Source organism: Coenobita brevimanus, chromosome 90 (genome assembly GCF_032717465.1).
Source record: "Coenobita brevimanus isolate Jiangsu-jjx chromosome 90, ASM3271746v2, whole genome shotgun sequence".
NCBI classification, from domain to species: Eukaryota; Metazoa; Arthropoda; class Malacostraca; order Decapoda; family Coenobitidae; genus Coenobita; species Coenobita brevimanus.
In genome coordinates, this window is record NC_137043.1 from 29,319,036 (window position 1) to 29,339,506 (window position 20,471).

Here is a 20,471-nt window from a genome sequence, read left to right on the forward strand (position 1 = left end):
ACGCTAGAATCACTGCCACTTTCATCGTCACAAACTTGAACTTGACATACATACACCTCGAGCTGACACATTTGTAGTCTCTCACTCCACTCTGCCACACCTCATTCATCAGCAAAGCAACTCCTTCCTTGCATCCTCCTCACCCATTCATTCCCGATCTTACACATTCTCTTTAATAATTCTTATTATTGATGAATGCTACTGCGTTTAACCCACGGGAACAACTGTTTTGTAAATATGTTATTATGTGGAAATTTCCACTAATCTTAACTGCATCTGCACATTAGATGATGTGGCGAAGATGAAAAGGTCCTCATGTAAAGCAGATGTGGATTTAAGATATTCACATAGTTAAAGGGAATATTTGGTTTAACTTTAGTTTAATTAAAACTAAGATTAATTTGTTAGATTCACCTTGTATATATCATGATGTAATCTAACTGTATTTAGCATAGTAATTAATTAATAGTTGGCACCTCTACCATTCTATGAGGGAGATAGAGGTTTGCATTGTCACTTCAGTCTGCTCCTAAACCTCGTCAAGTTAGCCTACTCTGCTCCTAGACCTCGTCGAGTTAGCTCACTCTGCTCCTAGACCTCATTGAGTTAGCAGCTTGTATAAGCACACTCAAGGATGCTTGAAGCCCAAGCAACTACAGAAACTACAGAAGAGCGGCTCATCGACATCTGCTGTCCGAACTCCCTAGCTAAGTAACCTTTAAGAATTGGCCAATTCAAGAGGGGATTAGCAAGGAGATGGAAGAGCAATAGTTAGGTGAGTTAAGGTTAAGTTATGGTTCACCTAACCCTATGAGACTTGTGTGAATTTACTTAAGGACAACTGTAGGGACGAGTAACGACCTACGAGTTGTTTATTAGAAAATACTAGAAATTTCTTACATTGTGGTGCCCCGAGTGAGGAGCCCCGATTTGTTTACCAGAACCTCAAAATATTTTTCTGACACACACACTGTACGGCAAGTGGATTCCTTCCTGCTTTCAAATTTTGGGAGCTTTTGGGTGGCACCTCATAGAATGCCATACGAGGCATGATTACCTTACTTCATAGTCATTAGTATCTAATTCTTACCTCAAAGATGAGTGCCTCAGTTGACATCACCCCTGCATCACCTCAACACAGTTGCTGGGAGTTTGTGTTGAATAACCCTCAGCTGGTGGAAGAAGTGGCTTGTACACAGCCATCTTTCAAATACCTCCTCTTGGTGATTTTCCTCTGCCCCACTTCATTGTTTGACTGTCCAGTGTCTTCATTGTCTTGAGCTGGTATGACAAGTGTTTTTTGTTTCGGGCAGCTTTTGGATGTAAAAAATTACTGTATAAGTGGAGCCAGACTGATTACATAAGGCATCATAGGCTTATTCCTTTGTTTTACCACTGCATTAACTGTGTTTCATTTGATTTTGTGTCTTTCTGGCCAGTTAGTGCAATATTTATTCCTGATAAACACATTATCGACTTAGCATCTGCTGCCTGTTGAGGCCTTGCAGTTACGTTAAGAATCAAAATTATGCGAACTTTTCTCAGACTCCCATATTTATTGCTATCAGGGATGTGGAAAGGTTACAAGAGGATGAGAAAAAGGCAGAGTATAAGACAGAAGTGGAGGAACGATTGGGCAAATATGAATTGGAGCAGATGGGGGACGTGGAAGGTGTGTGCAGGATATTTACAGAAGAAATATGTGCAGCATGTGATGTGGTGTGGGGTAAAGAGAAGACGGAGGGGGGTGCAATGAACAGCGAGGTGGACTGAAGAGGTGAGACAGGCTGTGGCACAAGAGAAGAAAGCATACAATGAATGGATGAAAAATAGGGGTGTGGAAGAAGTTGAGAGGCGGAAGAGAGAGTTATATGTAGAAAGAAAGAGAGAGGTGAAAAGATTAGTAAGAGAGAGTAAGAAAAGAGTGGATGAGGAATTTGGAAGGAATTTGAGTGTAAAGTGGAGGGACTGTAAGAAAATGTTCTGGAAAGAGGTGAAGAGAGTAAGACAGGGTGGAAGTGAGGTTAGCAGGGGAGTGAAAGATAAAAATGGTAGATTACTAGTGGAGAAGGGAGAAAAAGTGAGCAGATGGAGAGAACACTTTAAGGAATTGTTGAACATACAGGATGGAAGTGATGCGAGTATAAGTGGCTGGGGAATGGCTGGGAGAAGGAGGGAGGTGAGAAGACAGGAAGAAATTGGTAGGATAGAAGTTGTGGAAGCAATGAAGAAAGTTAAATTGGGGAAAGCCCCAGGAATTGATGGAGTGTGTGGTGAAATGCTGAAGCATGGGGGAGAGATGATAGTAGAATGGATGTGGAAGATGTGCAGATTGGCGTGGGAGGAAGGTAGAGTCCCGGAGGATTGGAAGTCAGGTATAATTATTCCCTTGTACAAAGGAAAAGGAGAAAAAGAAGTGTGTTGTAATCATAGGGGCATTTGTCTTCTTAGTATAATAGAAAAAGTGTATGGTAGGATACTTATTGACAGAGTTAGAGAAAGAACAGAGGAATTAGTTGGAGAAGAACAGGGAAGCTTTAGGAAGGGAAGAGGTTGTGTAGATCAGATATTCATTCTTAGATCTTTAGTGGAAAAGTTTCTAGAGAAGGGAAAGAAGTTGTATGCAGCTTTCATGGATTTGGAGAAAGCATATGACAGGGTGGATAGACAAGGATTGTGGAAGGTATTAAGAATATATGGAGTAGATAGGAGATGTTGAATGCTGTGAAGAGTATGCATGATGGTGCTAAGGCTGCAGTGCGTGTGGATGGTGAACTAAGTGAATTTTTCCCTTTGGAGGTTGGGTTGAAACAGGGATGTGTCATGTCTCCGTGGTTGTTCAATCTGTACAAGGATGGGGTAATTAAAGAGGTACAAGGTAGGGTAGTGGATGTTGGAGTGGCCCTGGTGAGAGAGGATAGTGTTTGGAAACTCCCTGTACTGTTGTTTGCAGATGATACTGTGTTGTTGAGTGAAGACGAAGAGAAGCTGCAAGGCTTAGTAGATGAGTTTGGGAGAGTGTGTAAGAAACGGAATCTAAAGGTGAATGTAGGGAAGAGTAAAGTGATGGACTTTGAGAGAGGTGAAGTCAGTGAATGTACAGTGAGGTTAGATGGTGAGGAATTGGAAAATGTGAGTATGTTTAAGTACTTGGGTAGTGTGATGAGTAGGGATGGAGGTTTGGAGGGTGAAGTGCTTGAAAGGGTACAGCAGGGAAGAAAGGTTGCTGGTTCTTTGACAGCCGTGATAAGAAACAGGGAAGTGAGCATGGAAGTGAAAAAGTTACTACATGACAGTATTGTTATACCAACTCTAACTTATGGAAGTGAAGCTTGGACATTGTTGGAAGGACACAAGTCAAGAGTGAGAGCAGTGGAAATGAGTTATTTAAGAAGAGCCTGTGGAGTCACATGGAGAGACAGGCTGACGAATGAGGATATAAAGGAGCGTTGTGGTGTGGATGTGGATGTGATAGGAAGCGTTATGAGGAACACACTGAGGTGGTTTGGCCATGTGGAGAGGATAGAGGGTGAAAGACTGATGAAGAGAGTGTATGTGAATGAGGTGGAGTGGGGAAGAGGGAGGGGGAGGCCGAGGATGAGATGGAGGGGGGAAGAGGGAGGGGGAGGCCGAGGATGAGATGGAGGGATGGGGTGGAAAGGTATATGAGAGAGGGGGGTGTGAGTTGGGAGCAGGGCATTGAAATGGCGGGGGACAGGGTGATGTGGAGGCGATTTGTTTGTGGCCACCCCAAACGGGATTGAGGCGTCTGGGAATAGATAGATGGATGTATTTGTATAGTCAGACTTTGGGGGCAGCTGGGTTTGTTCACGGTTACAGGTGCATGTAATTAGGTATTCTAGCTAGTCAGTTCTTATTTTTACTTCACCATAATCTCAGTAATTTATTTTTTTTCTTTTTATGGGGGGAGTGGGAAGGAAGGGCACATACAATAGAGTCTCTGTGTATTTTTAGCTTCAGGTTCATAGCAATCATGTCTCAGGCCAACATTGTTACTTATGGTTATAGTGCCAGCAGACCTGCACCTGTTGGTGGCAGGATGAATGTGTTTCCCATCTTCCCATAGTACAGTCAGGGTGTGCATGCCTTCCAGTTTGCAAGTTGTATTTGTTATGTGGTATAGAAGTGAAATGTGGATCAGATAGTAAAACTGTCTGGAAAAAGTGAAGAATGGGAATGGTGAGAGCATAGCAATGGCAGAGGCATAGGGTGCCTAAGAATGTTAATGGGGGAATGGAAGATTACTTTTTTAAAAGTTAAAGAATGGGAAGGAAGTATTGTTGTTGAAAGGAAATGTATGGCATTTATGGTGCAGATAGAGATATTGCAGTTGTTAACCAGCTCTGTCCATGTATAGTCAAGTATATGGTATGCTCTGGACGAGTCCACACACCTAGAATGGTTCCACAGTTTACAGTAGTACTGACTTAAGCAAGAGAAAGCATGAGAGGTGGTACTTTTGATGCCATCCAAGGATGATGGAAGACTAATGACTGGCTGCAGTGGGCACAAGTCAGACATGGAGGTTCACCACACGAAAGGAAGTGTAGGATATCATCATTAGTGAGCAGAGACATGTACTGAATCAGAAAAGGGACATATTAAGTTTGCACCTAATAAAATTTGGAATCCAAAAAGAAACCTATGAAAATGCTACATAATAAGAGAAATGGCATCAGAGAAAACAGAGCCCTGTGGAATCCTGGCAAAGCTTCAAGGACTTGAGAAAATTGAATTAGAAATCTTGAGAGTTCCCCAGCTGAATGATATTGCAAAAAGTAGATACAAAAAGAAATTACAAGGTGGAATAGTACAATGGAAAAAATATATACGAGGTCTGTTCAGAAAGTATCTGACCTCAGGTTCAAAAAAGATAAATAGCTAACCTTATGAGTCAGGACACTAATGCCACTCTAAGTAGGCTTCTTCTGACTTGACACACCTAGCCCACCATTCTTTCCATTGCCTGGTACATTTTTCATAGTTGATTTTCGGTATCTCCTGTAGGTGCTTCATCAAATTTGACATGACCTCTTCTCTCATCTCAACTCAGGAATCCATCAACGGAGCTTTGAACTTGGGGGAATAACCAAAAGTCACAGTCATGTCTGGTGAGTAGGGAGCCTGCTGGACCAGCAGGATGTTGTGCTTGGCCACAAATTCCTGAATCAGGTGAGAAGAATGGGCGGGGACATTGTCACGGTGCAGCTTCCAACTTGCTGCCCTCCAAAAGTCTGGTCTCTTCTGCCAAACAGCATCAAGAAGAAGACTGATAATGTCACAGTAGTAATGCTTATTGACAGTCTGACCTTCTGGTGCATATTCGTGATGCACAACACTACAGTAGTAGAAAAAAACTGTCAGCATGCATTTCATCTTTCTGAGAACCTGTCGCGCTTTTTTTGACCAAGATGACCCTGCATGCTTCCAGTGAGATGACAGCGCTTTGGTTTCTGGGTTGTACCCATACACGTAAGTCTCATCTCAAGGATAACAGTCCTCAGAAAGTCTGGATTGTGATTGGCACACTCCAACATGTCTTCAGCAACGTTCATGTGCAGAACTTGTTGTTTATGTGAAAGGAGCTTTGAAACAAACTTGGTGGCAACTCTTCACATGCTCAAATCATCTTGTAAAATTTTGTGTGCTGATGCATCGCTGATTCCAGTTTCATTAGCAGTTGCTCTGACAATCAGCTGACTATTTCCCACGACCAAATTGCAGATTTTCTTTGCATATTCAGCACCCCTGCATGTTGATGGCCTCCCAGGATGTGGATCGCTCTCGACTGACATTCGGCCATTTTTTAACCTGACAACTGCTGCATTAGGTTTCCTGGTCTACTCCCCCCATGCTAAAAGAAAAAAAAAATCTCAAAAATAATTTTTGCTTGTATGGAATGAAAGAGTGCTTGGAAAAGTATGGGAAAAACATATATGAGTTCATTATTTACCTTCGTTCAACCATGGTGAGGTAATGAAGTTGCACATCTGACCTCTCCCCTCAGTACTAGTAATAGGGAGATGGTGAGGATGCATGAGTGGTGACGAGACGCTTGGGTGGTGATGGAAATAGCACAGTTGAGATGCCAAATGGCATTAGAAATGCTCTTATTTAATCCATCTATCCATCCATTATCCAATCCTGTGTTGCCCCATGAGGAGAGTAGGAGCCTGGGGCTAGGCAAGTTGATCCTAACATTTAAGATGAGAGTGACCTGCCTCACTCATCCCTGAGTGACATTATGTGAGCAATAAACCTCAACCACCCCTTGGATATAAACCTTCACCAGCTCAGTCCAACTGGAACACTATAATTGACCACTAAATCACCAGGTGCCAAAATTTGGTTATAATGTTACCACCCAGCATAGTAAATGGTTTCCAGGTGTACAGGAAACCATCTGGCTTGTCACTCAGTGTAGAGTCACCCAAGGCTGAAGGAAAGGGAAAGAATGAAGTAAAGAATGACAGAATAGCGAGTGTAAAGTCACCCGTAGGCAGAAGGATGAGGAAAGAATGAAGGAAAGAAAGACAAGAGGATGGAAGGAAAGGAGGATGGAGGAGAGGAAAGGGCAGACACCTGAGAGCAGCACTGCATTGAGTGAGTGGATGGTGAGCGTCCCCACCTAAGCTTATTAAAAAAAAAAAAAAAAAAAAAAAAAAAAAAAAGCCCATATGGTACATAGCAGCTATCGGGTTAAGCAATTGTGCTGCTCCTTTATTTGTGTTACCCCATGGCTTCTTTCCCCCAAATCTGCTGGATCTTCCTGATAGTTTCAACTTGGGTATCACTTATTTTTTGGCAAAATTGGATGCAATAACGTTGCTCGGTCATCGTGACGAGCACAGGAATGCAACGAGTGTAAGGTGCACAACCTTGAACACAGGCAGACTGACAACCACTGAGTCGCTCATGGCGGCTGACATTAATAACACATGTGTACAAAGGTCCTACACTGCACAGAACCCCGCCCCTATCTTCCAACTGGTTGTTGAGAAAAAAAAAAAAAAAAAAAAAAATAGGTCAGATTCTTTCTGAACAGACCTCGTCAGTTTTTTAAAAGGTCATATCAGTGGCAAATGCTGCAAACTGGGAATGCATAATGCACCGGGAAGTTTCAGTGGAACAACATTAAGAAAAATGGTCACCAAGAAGCCAGGAAAGAAGTGAGAACCCATGGAGAAGAAAAGGGGGCTGACTTTGTGGCAAGTAGGAAAATGTACTGAAGTACTGTAAGGGAAAATCAGGAGTGGAAAAACCCAAGTAGAGTGGCAATAAACAGCACCTTCTTTGGACACCACAGGGTCATCTTGTTAACAGGACCATATAAGAGATAGCTCAAGATGAGATGATATATGACAGTAAAGTATTTTAACTGCTTAGTGGCATATTGTAGTCACTTGTACTTTCCCAGTACCTGAGCCTTCCTGGGTGTGAGTTGTGTTCCTCAGTCCCATTCTGTTAGGGTGGTGTTGCAGCCTAATGTAATTTCATTTCTTGTGGGTGGCTTCAGGCATTAACCTTAGAAAAAGATTGGTAAAATGTGTGGGAGGTGAGGCTGGAAATCATTGCAATATTGATTTAGGGACACGGTAACCTCACAACCCAAAGCTTGGGCTGCAAGTTGTCTTGTAGATCCTACAGTACAGGAGAAGAGGATATTCCACCTCTATTTCATGTCCTAGAAGATTGTTTTAGATCATTTTGCCTCATGTACAGTACTTGGAAAATCAGGGTCAAGAAGTGGAGGATATGTAAAAGTACTGTATTGATGGTGGTGATGAATTTTGTGTACTGTACACTTGCATGATTTTTGTAGTAACATAAGTGGTTAAGTGTTTTTCTTTGATGGAAGGGAGAATCATGACAGACTGATTGCTGTTTCTTCCAGTGGGCATCAGAGCTGTTTAAAGTTAAAGCAATACCCATTATCATGAAATTCAAAGCTGTTAGTCAGCATGCTCAAAGTTTAATTGTGCTTATCATCAAGATGTATATAGCGATGTGGTATTATGCAGTGTAAAATTTTTAAGAGTTTGTTCCTAACTTTATCTCAAAACCGCAACAGGTTGAAGAACTCCTGGATGGCCTAAAGTTGAGTCAAGGAACGTCTGTGACCCGGCGTGGGGCAGGAATGGCCATGATGGTACAGGCAGCATGTGGTGCTGCTCCCCGACTAACAAATGCTCTTCTCTCATCCACTATCACCTCCCTGCTCATTATTGCTCAGTCCAAGGTAATTTGAAACTGCTTGCACTTATCCAGCTTCAGTAATCACTTGATTATCTGATATAACAGAGCCAAAGGCATGTCCAGGTAGCTAATGGTTCCATCTGGATAATGGACTTCTCCCCTAGCTTCCCCCCTCCCTAACTTTGAAAGCGATTGTAAAAGGCCACTACAGTACATCATACAGCACTTGTGCCTGGTGTTTTACACTACTGTATCTGGTGAAACAGACCTACAACAGCCAGGCAGTTACCATGGTCAAGCAGACCCATCAACCACAGACAAGCAATCACTACTGCTAGGCCATACCCTGGAGTGACATAAAAAAAAATACCATACTCCACAGTACTGTACATGGTAACAAAAATGCAGTTGGCACACAAAATTTTCTGGTAAAATGGAATAAAATCATGGTAAAATAGAATAAAATCATGGAACAATACCGTATAGTAAGCTAGAATAAAATCAAGGAACGGTTCAGTCAGCGAGAATAAAACCAGCCACATAAGAAAAATGCAGTGATCACAAAAAATGTAATGGTGAAATGGAATAAACTCATAGAACAGAACATTAAGCTAGAATAAAATCAAGGTACAGTACAGTCAGCTAGAATAAAATCGGCTACGCAAGAAAAATGCATTGGGCACACAAAACAGTAAAATGGAATAAAATCATGGTAAAATACAATAAAATCATGGAACAGTACATTAAGCTAGAATAAAATCAAGGAACAGTACAGTCAGATAGAATAAAACAATCTACACAAGAAAAAGGTTGTGGGCACACAAAACATTATGATAAAATGGAATAAAATCATGAAACAGTACAGTATAGTAGAATAAAATCATGGAGCAATACAGTAAAGTAGAATAAAATCAAGAAACAGTACAATCAGCTAGAATAAAATGAAAACAACACTCACAGTTCCTCGCAGGGCATCTTGTGGAGTAACCCACTAGCATCTTGACTCTGACTGTTGTACAGTAGTACAGCTGGTAAAGCTGTTGCACTGCTCAGTACAGTACAGTAATTCCCATGTAGTCTAGTGGCATACCCCTACAAGCTTAATTGGAGTCTGAGTCAAGGAGAAGCTGCTGCAGTCAGCCCAGGGGAGTGGCTGTGAGACGTAGTGATGGACTGCTTACTTCATGTGACTGAAGGCAGCTGCAAACTCACATCAAGGGGAGACACAACGGCTGATGACATGCTAGGTTGTGGTTCTGTTGTTAAAGGGATGGTTTGATGCCATGATAGTGTCAGAGAATAGGTGGACTGGATGGGGGTCAGAAACCAGAAAAAGAAGTCAATCATGGACTGGCAATAGGAGCGACGATTTTTGCGTCAGATAACACTCATCTGCACAGAACACAGATCCTCCACAAGGTGAGGAGACACTATTTATCTGTCACAATCCGGGTGCTCGGCATGCTCAAACACATGCTCGAGGTGTTCCGGGAATGAGCTCAGGCAGGGGATGGTTGGAGTACTGCTGTTGTCTGGGTCATCCTTGTCATCCTTGTCACTCTCTTCTGGCTGGGCAGCAACAACAGAAGTGGTGATCTTGACATCAGACATATTCTGATAGCCAGGATTGCTCCCATCATCGTCTAACCACTCCCTCACGTCATCAACATCCACAGCCTTTCCTGCATTACGAAGGGGAGTGTGGAAGTCATCCACCTCAAAGCTGAGAAAGTCATGTCTGTTCCTGTGTCCCTAAAGGAGACGAGACCAACCACTCGATGGTTTTAACGGAGCCATCCATTCACTTGCCCAGTTGTACACTGCAGACTTGAGGTTGTAGCATCGCAGGTTTTCCAGCATCCTCTGCCCTTGCATTTCCAGCCCCTGTCTCTGCTCGTCCTTGTCCTCAAGAACAACCATCACCTCATTGAGGAAACTCCGATGGTAGAGCCTTTTTGTGGCCATGATCACATCCTGGGCCATTGGTTGAATCAGAGCAGTGGTATTAGGTGGCAAAAACATGCATCTAATGCAACTTTCATCGCAACCAATTCCTTTTCGGAGGGATGCGTGGGGGCATTATCCAGGAGATGAAGAGCCTTTACCTGGTCATGAGAGATTCCAAGTTCCTCCATTCGATAACGGATGACCTGTTTGACAAAATACCTGTGGAACCAGTCTGAGAAGATCTTAGAGGTAAACCAGGCCTTCACAGAATGGTACCACACAACAGGAAGAACATCCATTAGGCCATGAAGGCAGTGGGGCTGTTTAGCCTGACCAACAATAATGGGCTTCAGCTAGTACGTCCCATTAACATTAGCATGGCACAAAACAGATACCTGTTGCTTAGACAACTTTTGGCCAGGCACATGCTTTTCCTTCTCATCTGCCAGGATGTTTGTGGGCACTGAAGGCCAGTTTTGTCAGCATTATAAACTTGACTGAGAGTGAGGTCCTTCTTCTCAGTCAAGCCTAAGAATTGCTGAAGAAATTCTTCCACTCCCTCCTTACTAGCATCCAAAGCTTTGCCGTGGGTCTTACAATTTGTAAGGTACGTTGAAACTTGAACCTGAAGAACCAACCTTGAGATGCTTTGAAGTCAGGGACGTTGTGAAGGCAAGCAAACTTCTCGGCAGCGGCTTTTAACTTGGCACCACTACCCTGACGTATGGAAGCGAGGCGTGGACCTTGCAAGAGGGGAACAAGTCAAGAGTGAGAGCAGTGGAAATGAGTTACTTGAGAGGAGCATGTGGAGTGACATGGAGGGACAGGTTGACGAATGAAGAAGTGAAGGAACGTTGTGGGGTAGATGTGGATGTGGTTGAAAAGATTAGGAGAAATACACTGAGGTGGTTTGGACATGTGGAGAGGATGGAGAATGAAAGACTGACTAAGAGGGTGTATGTAGGTGAGGTGGAGGGAGGGAGAGGGAGGGGTAGACCGAGGATGAGGTGGAGGGATGGAGTTGAGAGGTATATGAGGGAGGGGGGGGGTGAGTTGGGGGGAGGGGAGTCAAATGGTGGGTGACAGAGTGACTTGGAGGCGTTTTGTCTGCGGCCACCCTTTGCGGGATTAGGGCGTCGGGCTATAGATAGATAGATAGACCACGCTCTAGCTCACCTGCAGCCCATTGCTGGCAGTACCAGATCAAAGTCAAACGGTCAATATCAGCATGCTAGGGCAAACTCTTAGTCTTCCATTCATTATTGCGTCTGTTCTTCTCACAGAAGTCTGCCGTGTAGTGGGTGAGTTTGTCACAAGATTTCCTGATGTCTTGTAGGGTTGAACGGGCCAGGCCATACTCATTTAAGATGGGGGAAGTGGACCATCCCTCATCCATCTTACCAAGGGTCTCACAGTTCTTCTCCAGAGTCAGCACTACCCTCCTCCTTTTCCCTGGTGGAGGGGCCATCAACACACACCATAGGAAGAGGCATGTGAGGAATAGTAAGGCCTGGAGCAGGTAGGGGATCATCACAAAAGCAACCACGTGCACTGCCATGACAACTTTCATGGAGATGTTTACTCAGTTGCTGTCGGACAGGAAATGGGAATGACTAAGAGGGCCTCTAGTGGACAGTGGGTGAACTACAGAGTCTGGCAGCACGCTCAACTGGACTCTTCTCACCAGCCTGGCCAAGAAACGTTTGTGCTGCCAAAATTTCACCCTGGAGGCGAGAATTTAGTTTGGATATTTTGATAAAATGTATGATTACTGGTTTTTTACAGCCAGATCACAGCGTACGGATGATGGATTGTCCTGGTAGTGGTCGTCCGGATAATTGGATGATAACTGTATCTGTCTATAACCAGATCCCCCAATCCCATAAGGGATAGCCACAAACAAATCGTCTCCATGTCCCTGTGTTCCCTACCATTTCGATGCCTTTCCCCCAACTTACACGTCTCTTATAAACCTAGTGTAATACTGTATCAAGTCATACCTTCAGAAGGTACACACACACACACACACACACACACACACACACACACACACACACACACACACACACACACACACACACACACCGCCGCCTCCTCCTCCTCCTCCTCCTCCTCCTCCTCCCGCCACCGCTGCCACCTATTAAATTGCACAAAATGAATATATGTCTTGTCTGTCTTCCTCTAGCACAGTCAGCTGACACAGATGAAAAACTTTATGATCAAATTGCAGAATTTTGTTGTCAAGAGGATAACGTAATTTTTGGTGACTTGAATCTATCGGTAACAAAATGGGGTGAACTGCTCTCTGCACACCCAGGACAAGAGCCTCATATGATTCTTCAAGAAAGCGCCCTGTGCCAACACGTAGAATACCCAACCATAGGAAACAATATCCAATAATATCATCTTAACTACAAATGAAAACCTAGTTAACAACATTGAAATCGGACCTGAGTTTAGTTCCAGCAGTCATCGAATTATACAATATAATATTGCTACTGAAAAAGTGAAAGAAACAGAGAACAAGAAAAGATCCCAGACTATGGCAGAGTGGATTTCACCAAGCTCAGAGCGCTACTTACAAGTACAGATTGGAATCAAACGGCTGAAAGCGATGACATAAACCAAATGTGGGAAATTTTCAAAAAATTTAATGAAGTGGTAAAATCATGTGTGCCACTACGTAACAGGCATCAGCTGGCAATAGTAAACCAAAGTGGTGGTCCAGTGAAAATAAAAGTATCTTAATAGCCAAAAAACAGGCTTACCATAAATACAAAACTACATAAAATAATGATGAAAAATTACAGTACGATAATCTACATCGCATATCGAAAAGACTTATTAACCCCTTCTTTACCGACTCCTCCCCTGAATGTAAACACTACGTTTACCCCCCATACCGACCTGATAGCTCCCCCTCCCGTAGTGTGAGAGGTAGTGTATATTTTTTTCCACGTCGAAACTATTCACTTTTTGTGATTTGTTTGTATACTGATGATCACATAAACCCCACATGATTTTGGTAATAAAAGAAGATTATAAAATACATCATTACGGTACATAAGTTTACATGTCTTATGGGGGAGGCGGTGGCTCAATCGGTAGAGAGTTGGCCTGCAGTCCTGACGGACCCGGGTTCAAATCCCGCTGAGGCAGGGAACAGTTTAATGGATTTGAATTTCATAAAATCAGACTTTACTGATCTACCAGAAGGCCCGCCGACATGTCGTAAAAATACCCCTGCTAATACCAATACACCAGTCCTGTATGAGACAGCCCTAGCATGTATTCAATATGGACGGTGGGTGTTGGCGCCGAAGTGGTGACATGTAGAGGTGTGCGGTACGTAGGAGGACTACTGGGCCTTGAAAGCAGGCTGTGAAGCCTATGCCCAGATTCGGTCACATAAAAAAAAAAAAAAAAAAAAAAAAAAAAAAAGTAGTTACCCAGGTAACTACTGTACAAACTGGCTTGAAAATAATGTCCTGCACAGATGGATAGCTTATTTATTTACCTTGTAAGCTGAGCATGAAGTGTGTGGACACACGTGATGGTGATGGCGACCTTGACCCACTTGTTGCCGAGAGTGCAGTGTCACTATGCTCGCTACTAATTTCCTCCTCCTCCTTACTCACATCAACCTTGCAATCATTTTCAGGATCACAGTCATCTACTGACACATCAGACACTGCTGCATCATCATCTGATACATCTAAATAAGTATCCTCATGAGGAATAAACTCGTCACTGTCGGAATCTGCCAGAGATGCCTGAGAGAAAAATATCTTGTACACCCTCTCTCGTGGTCAAGTGCGTGGTAACTGACTGTCTCTCAGGCAGGCCAAGGGGTGTAAACTTTGCTGTATGTCAGCAGAAAATATAGTACGATATCTGTAGTAGAAATTATAAATAAAATAATGATTGGTCTAAAAGAGGTTACATCACAGATGAGTGAGCAAACCATTGGTGCCACCGCAACTCAGTCATGACGTATCTTATGATGTCAGAATTCGTCAGAACTTCGTCACAGTCTTTGTTGTCAAAACACAGAGCTGTTGCTAACACAAAGTCCTCAGAAACAGCCTTACCGGTCTACCCTGAGGCCCATAAGCTACCATTCACCAGAGGGTGTACCAGCATACCACGGTAGCGGTTCCAGTGTCTCACGGGTGTTAACAGGCGATGTACAGGAGTACATCAAAACACATTTTTGGTAAAGAATGGGTTAAACAAAGCAAGAGAGCGCTGGGGATCCACATTGCTAATACTTGCAGATCAAATCCTAAAGAATTTTACAGTTACATTAGAAGGAAAAAGGTTATGACTACATCAATAGGCCCTCTAGAATCGAACAATGGCAAACACGCACAAAATGAGGTTGAAATGGTGAACATTCTTAGGCATACACCGGTTTAACGATGTAATTGGTTAGGTAAAACCACACACCGCTTTAGCATTTCTAACTAAGCAATCCCTATATTTATTCCGCATGCTATCAAGATCCATTTCATTCCAATTCACTGATTCTAACTCCTCCCTTTGGTCCTGTATTCATCTGCCATTTCTTTGATCCTCAACTTCTCGACTTTCAGTCTTTCTCCCTGGCTGCTCCTCTTTCTCCTGGTCCACCTCACTCCTTTCAGCTTGATCTTGCATAACACAATCATATGACCTGACAGACCTCCACATCGTCCTCTCACAGCCTTTGTATCAGCAACCTTTCCCAGCATCAACCTCTCTACAAGCACGCAATCAATCAGGCTCCTTTCAACACGATCCCCTTTCTCTCCATACCTTGTATATTTATGTGCATCTTTGTGTTCAAAATACGAGTTACAAATGCACAACCTCCTTTTCTGACACATATCCTTCAGTCGCTTCCCATTATCATTTTCTCCTGGCACGCCATTGCAACCTATTATGTCATCCTCAGGACCAGTGTCTACTCTTCCATTCATATCGCCCATTACGATCACTATATAGCCCTGGGGCATTTCTCCCACTGCTTCATCCAGCTCATCCCAAAACCTGTCTTTCTCACTCCTGTCCTCACACGGTGCATACGCTACAATCACAGCCAATTTCACCTTCTCAGACTTGAACCTGACATACCTATATCTCGAGCTGACACATTTGTAATCTCTCATTCCACACTTCTACACTTCATTCATCAACGAAACAACTCCTTCCTTGCATCTTCCTCACCCATTCATACCTGACCTCACACACTTTACACCCTCCCACTCCACCACTTCACACCCTGTTATCTTTGTTTCACACAATGCTATCACAGCATATCTTGCTTCCTTGAACACATTCACCTCTTCCACCTTCCTGCTTTCCTTGTTCACACCTCTCACATTCCACATGGCCATGCGAATCTGCCCATTTGGTTGGGGCCCTGGGCGGGTAATGGGCCCTCCGAGGCTCTCCGAAACATTTGCCATGATTAAGTGATTTTAGATAGGGGAATCTGGGGGACACTTAGCCTGGCCAAAAACCCCATTTAAATGGTTACCACCCAGCATAGTAAGTGGTTTCCTGGGTACAGGAAACCATTTGGCTTGTCACTCAATATACAGTAGAGAGGTGATGATCTACCACGTCTTCAAGTGAATATAATCAGCTGATGGTTGTGGGGGGGGGAAAAAAAAAAAAAAAAAATCCTGGGAAAGGAATGCTGTTAGTTCAACATCTGACCTTGTCAGTGTGTAAATTCCTCCTGAGGCCTTTATATATATATATATATATATATATATACACTCAATCCTTGTAAACTGCAGCAATCTGGACCACTGCCGCAGATTACAAATTCCGCTGTTTATAAATAATAACTCATGTGAAAAATTAATTAGGGTCTGGACTTTGGCCAACCATCCCCCAAAGCACCCTACATACACCTATCTAGGCACCATCAAACACAAACATACAAATTTAGGAATATTCAGTGCATGTATTTAATAGAAATAAGCAAGGTTAAGGGATCTCACCTTAATCCTATGACGATATTGCTTATGTGAATGAAGTGGGGTGGTGTTGGGAAGCACTCAGAACCTCTCAGCATAAGGTGGTGGTGCTCCCTCATGCTGTTCTCCCTTCTCCAGCTCCTCAGCCTCCCTCAGGAAGCCCTCAAAGTCTGCCTGGTTTTGTTTTGGTTTCTCCCTGGTTTTGTAGATTGTCCTTATGGTCGACTCGTTCTTCCCATATTCTTTCGCCAGGCTTGCAAACTTCTTTCCCTTCTCAACATGACAAATGAGCTCCAAACGTTGACTGTACGACAACGGCGGCTGCTTCTTGATGCCACAGGGCTTAGAGTGCTTCTTCGGGGGTTCAGGAGGGGCCATAGAAGGTAGGAGGTGGGGGGAAAGTGCACAAAAAAAGGCAGGTAGCTCTCGTACCGCATGGTGATGCTCTGTACTGTGCGGGTTGGCGGGCAGAACAACAACAACATGGCGGCATTAGTATGCACACTTGCCACCAGGGACTGGTGGTGATTGGTTGTTGGGTCGTGGTTATCAAATTGAATGCCGCGGTTTACGATTCTCCTCGGAAAAGGCCCACTTCGGTGCCTAGATCCGCGATTTTCATGACTTAACAGCGGTTTAAGGGTGCTGGCAGTCTGACAGCCACTTTGCCGCCGACTACAAATCCATGGTTTATAAACACGCGGTTTACGAGGATTGAGCGTATATACATATATAAAATATATATATATATAGTTGAGAATGAAACTAACAAATCATATAAGTAGTGTACCTGTTACAGCAATGAATAAAAACCATAATTGCATAATTACTCTGTGGTATTACTGATAGTGGAGAGAGTGGACTGAAGTGCTTGTTGGAGTTATGTATGAAGGCATGGATAAGTGAAACTGTGCCTGCAGAGTGGAAAAAGGCTGTGATTGTACCCCTGTACAAAAATAAAGGTGAGCGAAGTGAGTGCAAGAATTATCGTGGCATAAGTTTATTCAATGTTGTAGGGAAAGTATATAGAAGAATTATTATAGAGAAAGTAAGAGAGATATCATAAGTCCTACGTAGTGATGGACAGGGTGGCTTTAGGAGTGGCAGAGGATGTGTGGATCAAGTATTTGCAGTGAGACAGGTAGCAGAGAAGGCTTGTGAGAAGGACCATAGGGTGTTTATGGCATTCATGGATCTGGAAAAAGCATATCACAAAGTAGACAGAAAGGGATTGTGGAAAGTTTTTGCGCATGTTTGGTGTCGGTGGTAAGCTGTTAGGTGCTGTCAGGAGTTTTTATGACGGTAGCGAAGGATGTGTAAGGGTTAATGGGCATCTGAGGGAGTGGTTCACGATCGGTGTGGGTGTGCGACAAGGTTGTGTGATGTCCCCTTGGTTGTTCAATATATATATGGATGGGGTGTTGAGAGAAGTAAAAACATGAGTAATGGAGAGAGCATCTGGGGGAGTGGTTCATGATCGGTGTGGGGGTGCGACAAGGTTGTGTGATATCTGCCTTGGTTGTCCAATATATATATGGATGGGGTGATGAGAGAAGTAAAAACACGAGTAATGGAGAGAGGGATGGCGCTGGTAATGAATGGTGATGGATGGAATATCTCAAATTTGTTGTATGCTGATGATGCAGTACTGCTTGCAAGTACGGGACAAGAACTTGGTAGGCTAGTGCAGAGTTTTGCTGATGTCTGTGAGCGTCGTGCCTTGAGAGTAAATGTAGAGAAGAGTAAATTGATGGTTATTGAGAGAGAAGGTGACTCCCACTGTGATGTCACAGTGAATGGAGAGAGACTGGTATTGGTGAGAGAGTTCAAATACTTGGGTACAGTGATAGAAAAGAGTGGAAAATGTGCAAAAGAAGTTGAAAGTAGAGTGACACAAGGAAGAAAAGTGGCTGGTGCAATGAAGGCCTTGATAAGAAACAGAGGCTTGAGTGTTGCAGCTGCACAAGGCTTACATGAGGGAGTGTTAGTGCCAACTCTTACATATGTGTGTGAGACTATGGTGTGGCATGAAAATGAAAAGTCTAGAGTGAGAGCAGTGGAGATGGGACTGCTGAGGAATGTATGTGGAGTACAGAGGGTGGATAGGATACGAAATAATGTGATTCGTGAAAGGTGTGGAGTGAGGAAGTCAGTGGACACTAGAATCGAAGAGAATGTCCTGAGATGGTATGGTCATGTGGAAAGAATGGATAACAATAGAGTGGTAAAAAAGGTATATCTGAGCGAATTTGAAGGAGGGAGGATGCGAGGTAGGCCAAGGAGAAGGTGGAGAGATATGGTGGATGAGTGTGTGAGGAAGACAGGTTTGGAAGTCAGTGAGGCGAGGGAAGTGAGAAGAGATCGAGCTTGCTGGATGAATTTTGTGAGGAGAAGTGAATGATCAAGGATTTTGGCACCCCTTGTGAACATGGCAGCGTCTGAATTGACACAGTTGGATACGCTGTGTGAAGCTTCAGAATGTGGTGAATGTTTTTGGCGTATCCGATAGAGCTAGGATTCCGGGGGCTTGAATGATGAGTGAATGGAAGTGTGGCCTATTTGGATTGGGCAGGTTTGTGCTGTCTGGACATTGCCACTCCTCACTCTGCCCTTGGGTGGGAAAGGAGGTCCAGATGATGATGATGATGATTACTTATAGTGAAGTTTTGGCTCATCTCCTTAGCTCAAAGCAGTGCTTAGAAGTTTTCCTTAGCAGCCACCTCACTGCTTGTTGCGGCAGCATGGCAGTGGTTCCATAGTTCCACCACAGCGTTTCAGTGGATTAAAATGAGTATTTGCTAACAATCACGTGACTAATCCACTTACTAAGTCACACAACTTTACTTACAGGTTGAAGCAAATGTTAATGTTGATGCTGCCCCAGTGCTGGCCCTGCATCTGCTCCAGTCAATAGTCCTCCATGCTCCTCTTGGCCCACACTTGCCTACTTACTTACCCACCATCACTGCCACCTGCTTTTCAGCCTTCACCAGTCACTCTTGGGCACTCAGGTAGGTTTATGCAATGTTGTTTTATTTCAGGTTAGACATCTCAGTGGCATGGGTGACAAAGATCTTTGAGAGAGAGGAGAATGTACACTGACTGACCTGTCATGGTTTGAATCCCACAAGTGGCCTGAGGTTTTTGTCATCATAACACTGCCACAAATGTCGGATGAATTATGATGATGTAACCTGAAAATTGTGGCATTAGGATTTATGATCCACCCTATGTTGTGGAGGGGAAAAAATCTCATTTCAACGGAAACAGATATTACTGCCTTGATATGAAGATCTTGTTAAATACTGTAATGTGTATGTTTAATATTGCTCATGGTTCAATTATAGTAAGGTTAAGTTCCAGGGCTTCTGTTCACTGATGAAAAAATATGCAATTTTTATTTTCATCACAGAGAACTTTTAGCATGATAAGGTGAAAAGAGCATATTTTAAAGGATGGGTGTGCCAATTTTTAGGTCAGTGTTTACAGAGGTATATTCAGGCTAAGGCATTTCTCACTGTTGTCTGCTCACACATAGTTAGTACAGAGGTGCCTTATATTTCTGTCCATCCATCCATCCAGTCCTCAGTTGTTTGGATGTACTCTACAAGAGTTTACATAATGATAGGTAGTTGAGTGTCTTACTCATGTAATACTGCTCAGGAACTGCTGACGTTCATGTAAAATGTTTAAACTAAATAGCCAAGCTCGGGGCACAGTAGGTCTAAGCTCCTGATTGGGCAATAAAGAATTGGATGATAGATGGATATGTAAAAAAGTCTGCTTTTGTTTTGTATGTGAAGCCAAAGTCCACCTTTTTATCCCACATTTCACATTTACCCCAGACATACAAGGAATACATATACACATATACATTGTGCAAAGTGTCCATAAAGTCTTAAAATGTGCTCCCTCAGAGTCTTTGCAAGCACTCTGTGCACTCATGTACATATAACTGCACAGTGTCTGCTCCTTTCAGAGGTTGTAGCATTCTGTGCACCCATGAACATACTGTGCACTTCTGGGAGTTGTTTCCCACAAACATTTAATCCACATCATTTTAAATCCAGTTGTTATAAGAATTTTATGAATGGAGGATGCCTTTAGGCACATGGACTTATCTTTTTCCTTTGTTTTTCCTTTCTCCATTCATTAAAAAAAAAAAAAATTCTTGCTCCTCTCAGAAACTGTGCTGTAGAAATCAGTGGACACAAGCCAACATAAAACTAAATACACTCAGTGCTTTCAGATTTCCGACAAGAATTCTGAGCTTTAGATATCACTCTATGTTCACATTGCCATATTCCATGCTTACATAATCAGGGTGACAGGAGTATG

At 43.2% G+C, this 20,471-nt stretch overlaps 1 protein-coding gene across 1 annotated transcript in view; it reads left to right on the forward strand.

Moving 5' to 3' along the window:
* LOC145411653 (uncharacterized) overlaps positions 1-20,471 on the forward strand; it is a 119,781-nt gene that overhangs the window by 95,349 nt on the left and 3,961 nt on the right. The window contains exons 13-14 of the mRNA XM_080281659.1: positions 8,093-8,260; positions 18,984-19,144. Of these exons, the coding sequence (XP_080137785.1) occupies positions 8,093-8,260; positions 18,984-19,144 (329 nt within the window). The remainder of the gene's footprint in view (positions 1-8,092; positions 8,261-18,983; positions 19,145-20,471) is intronic.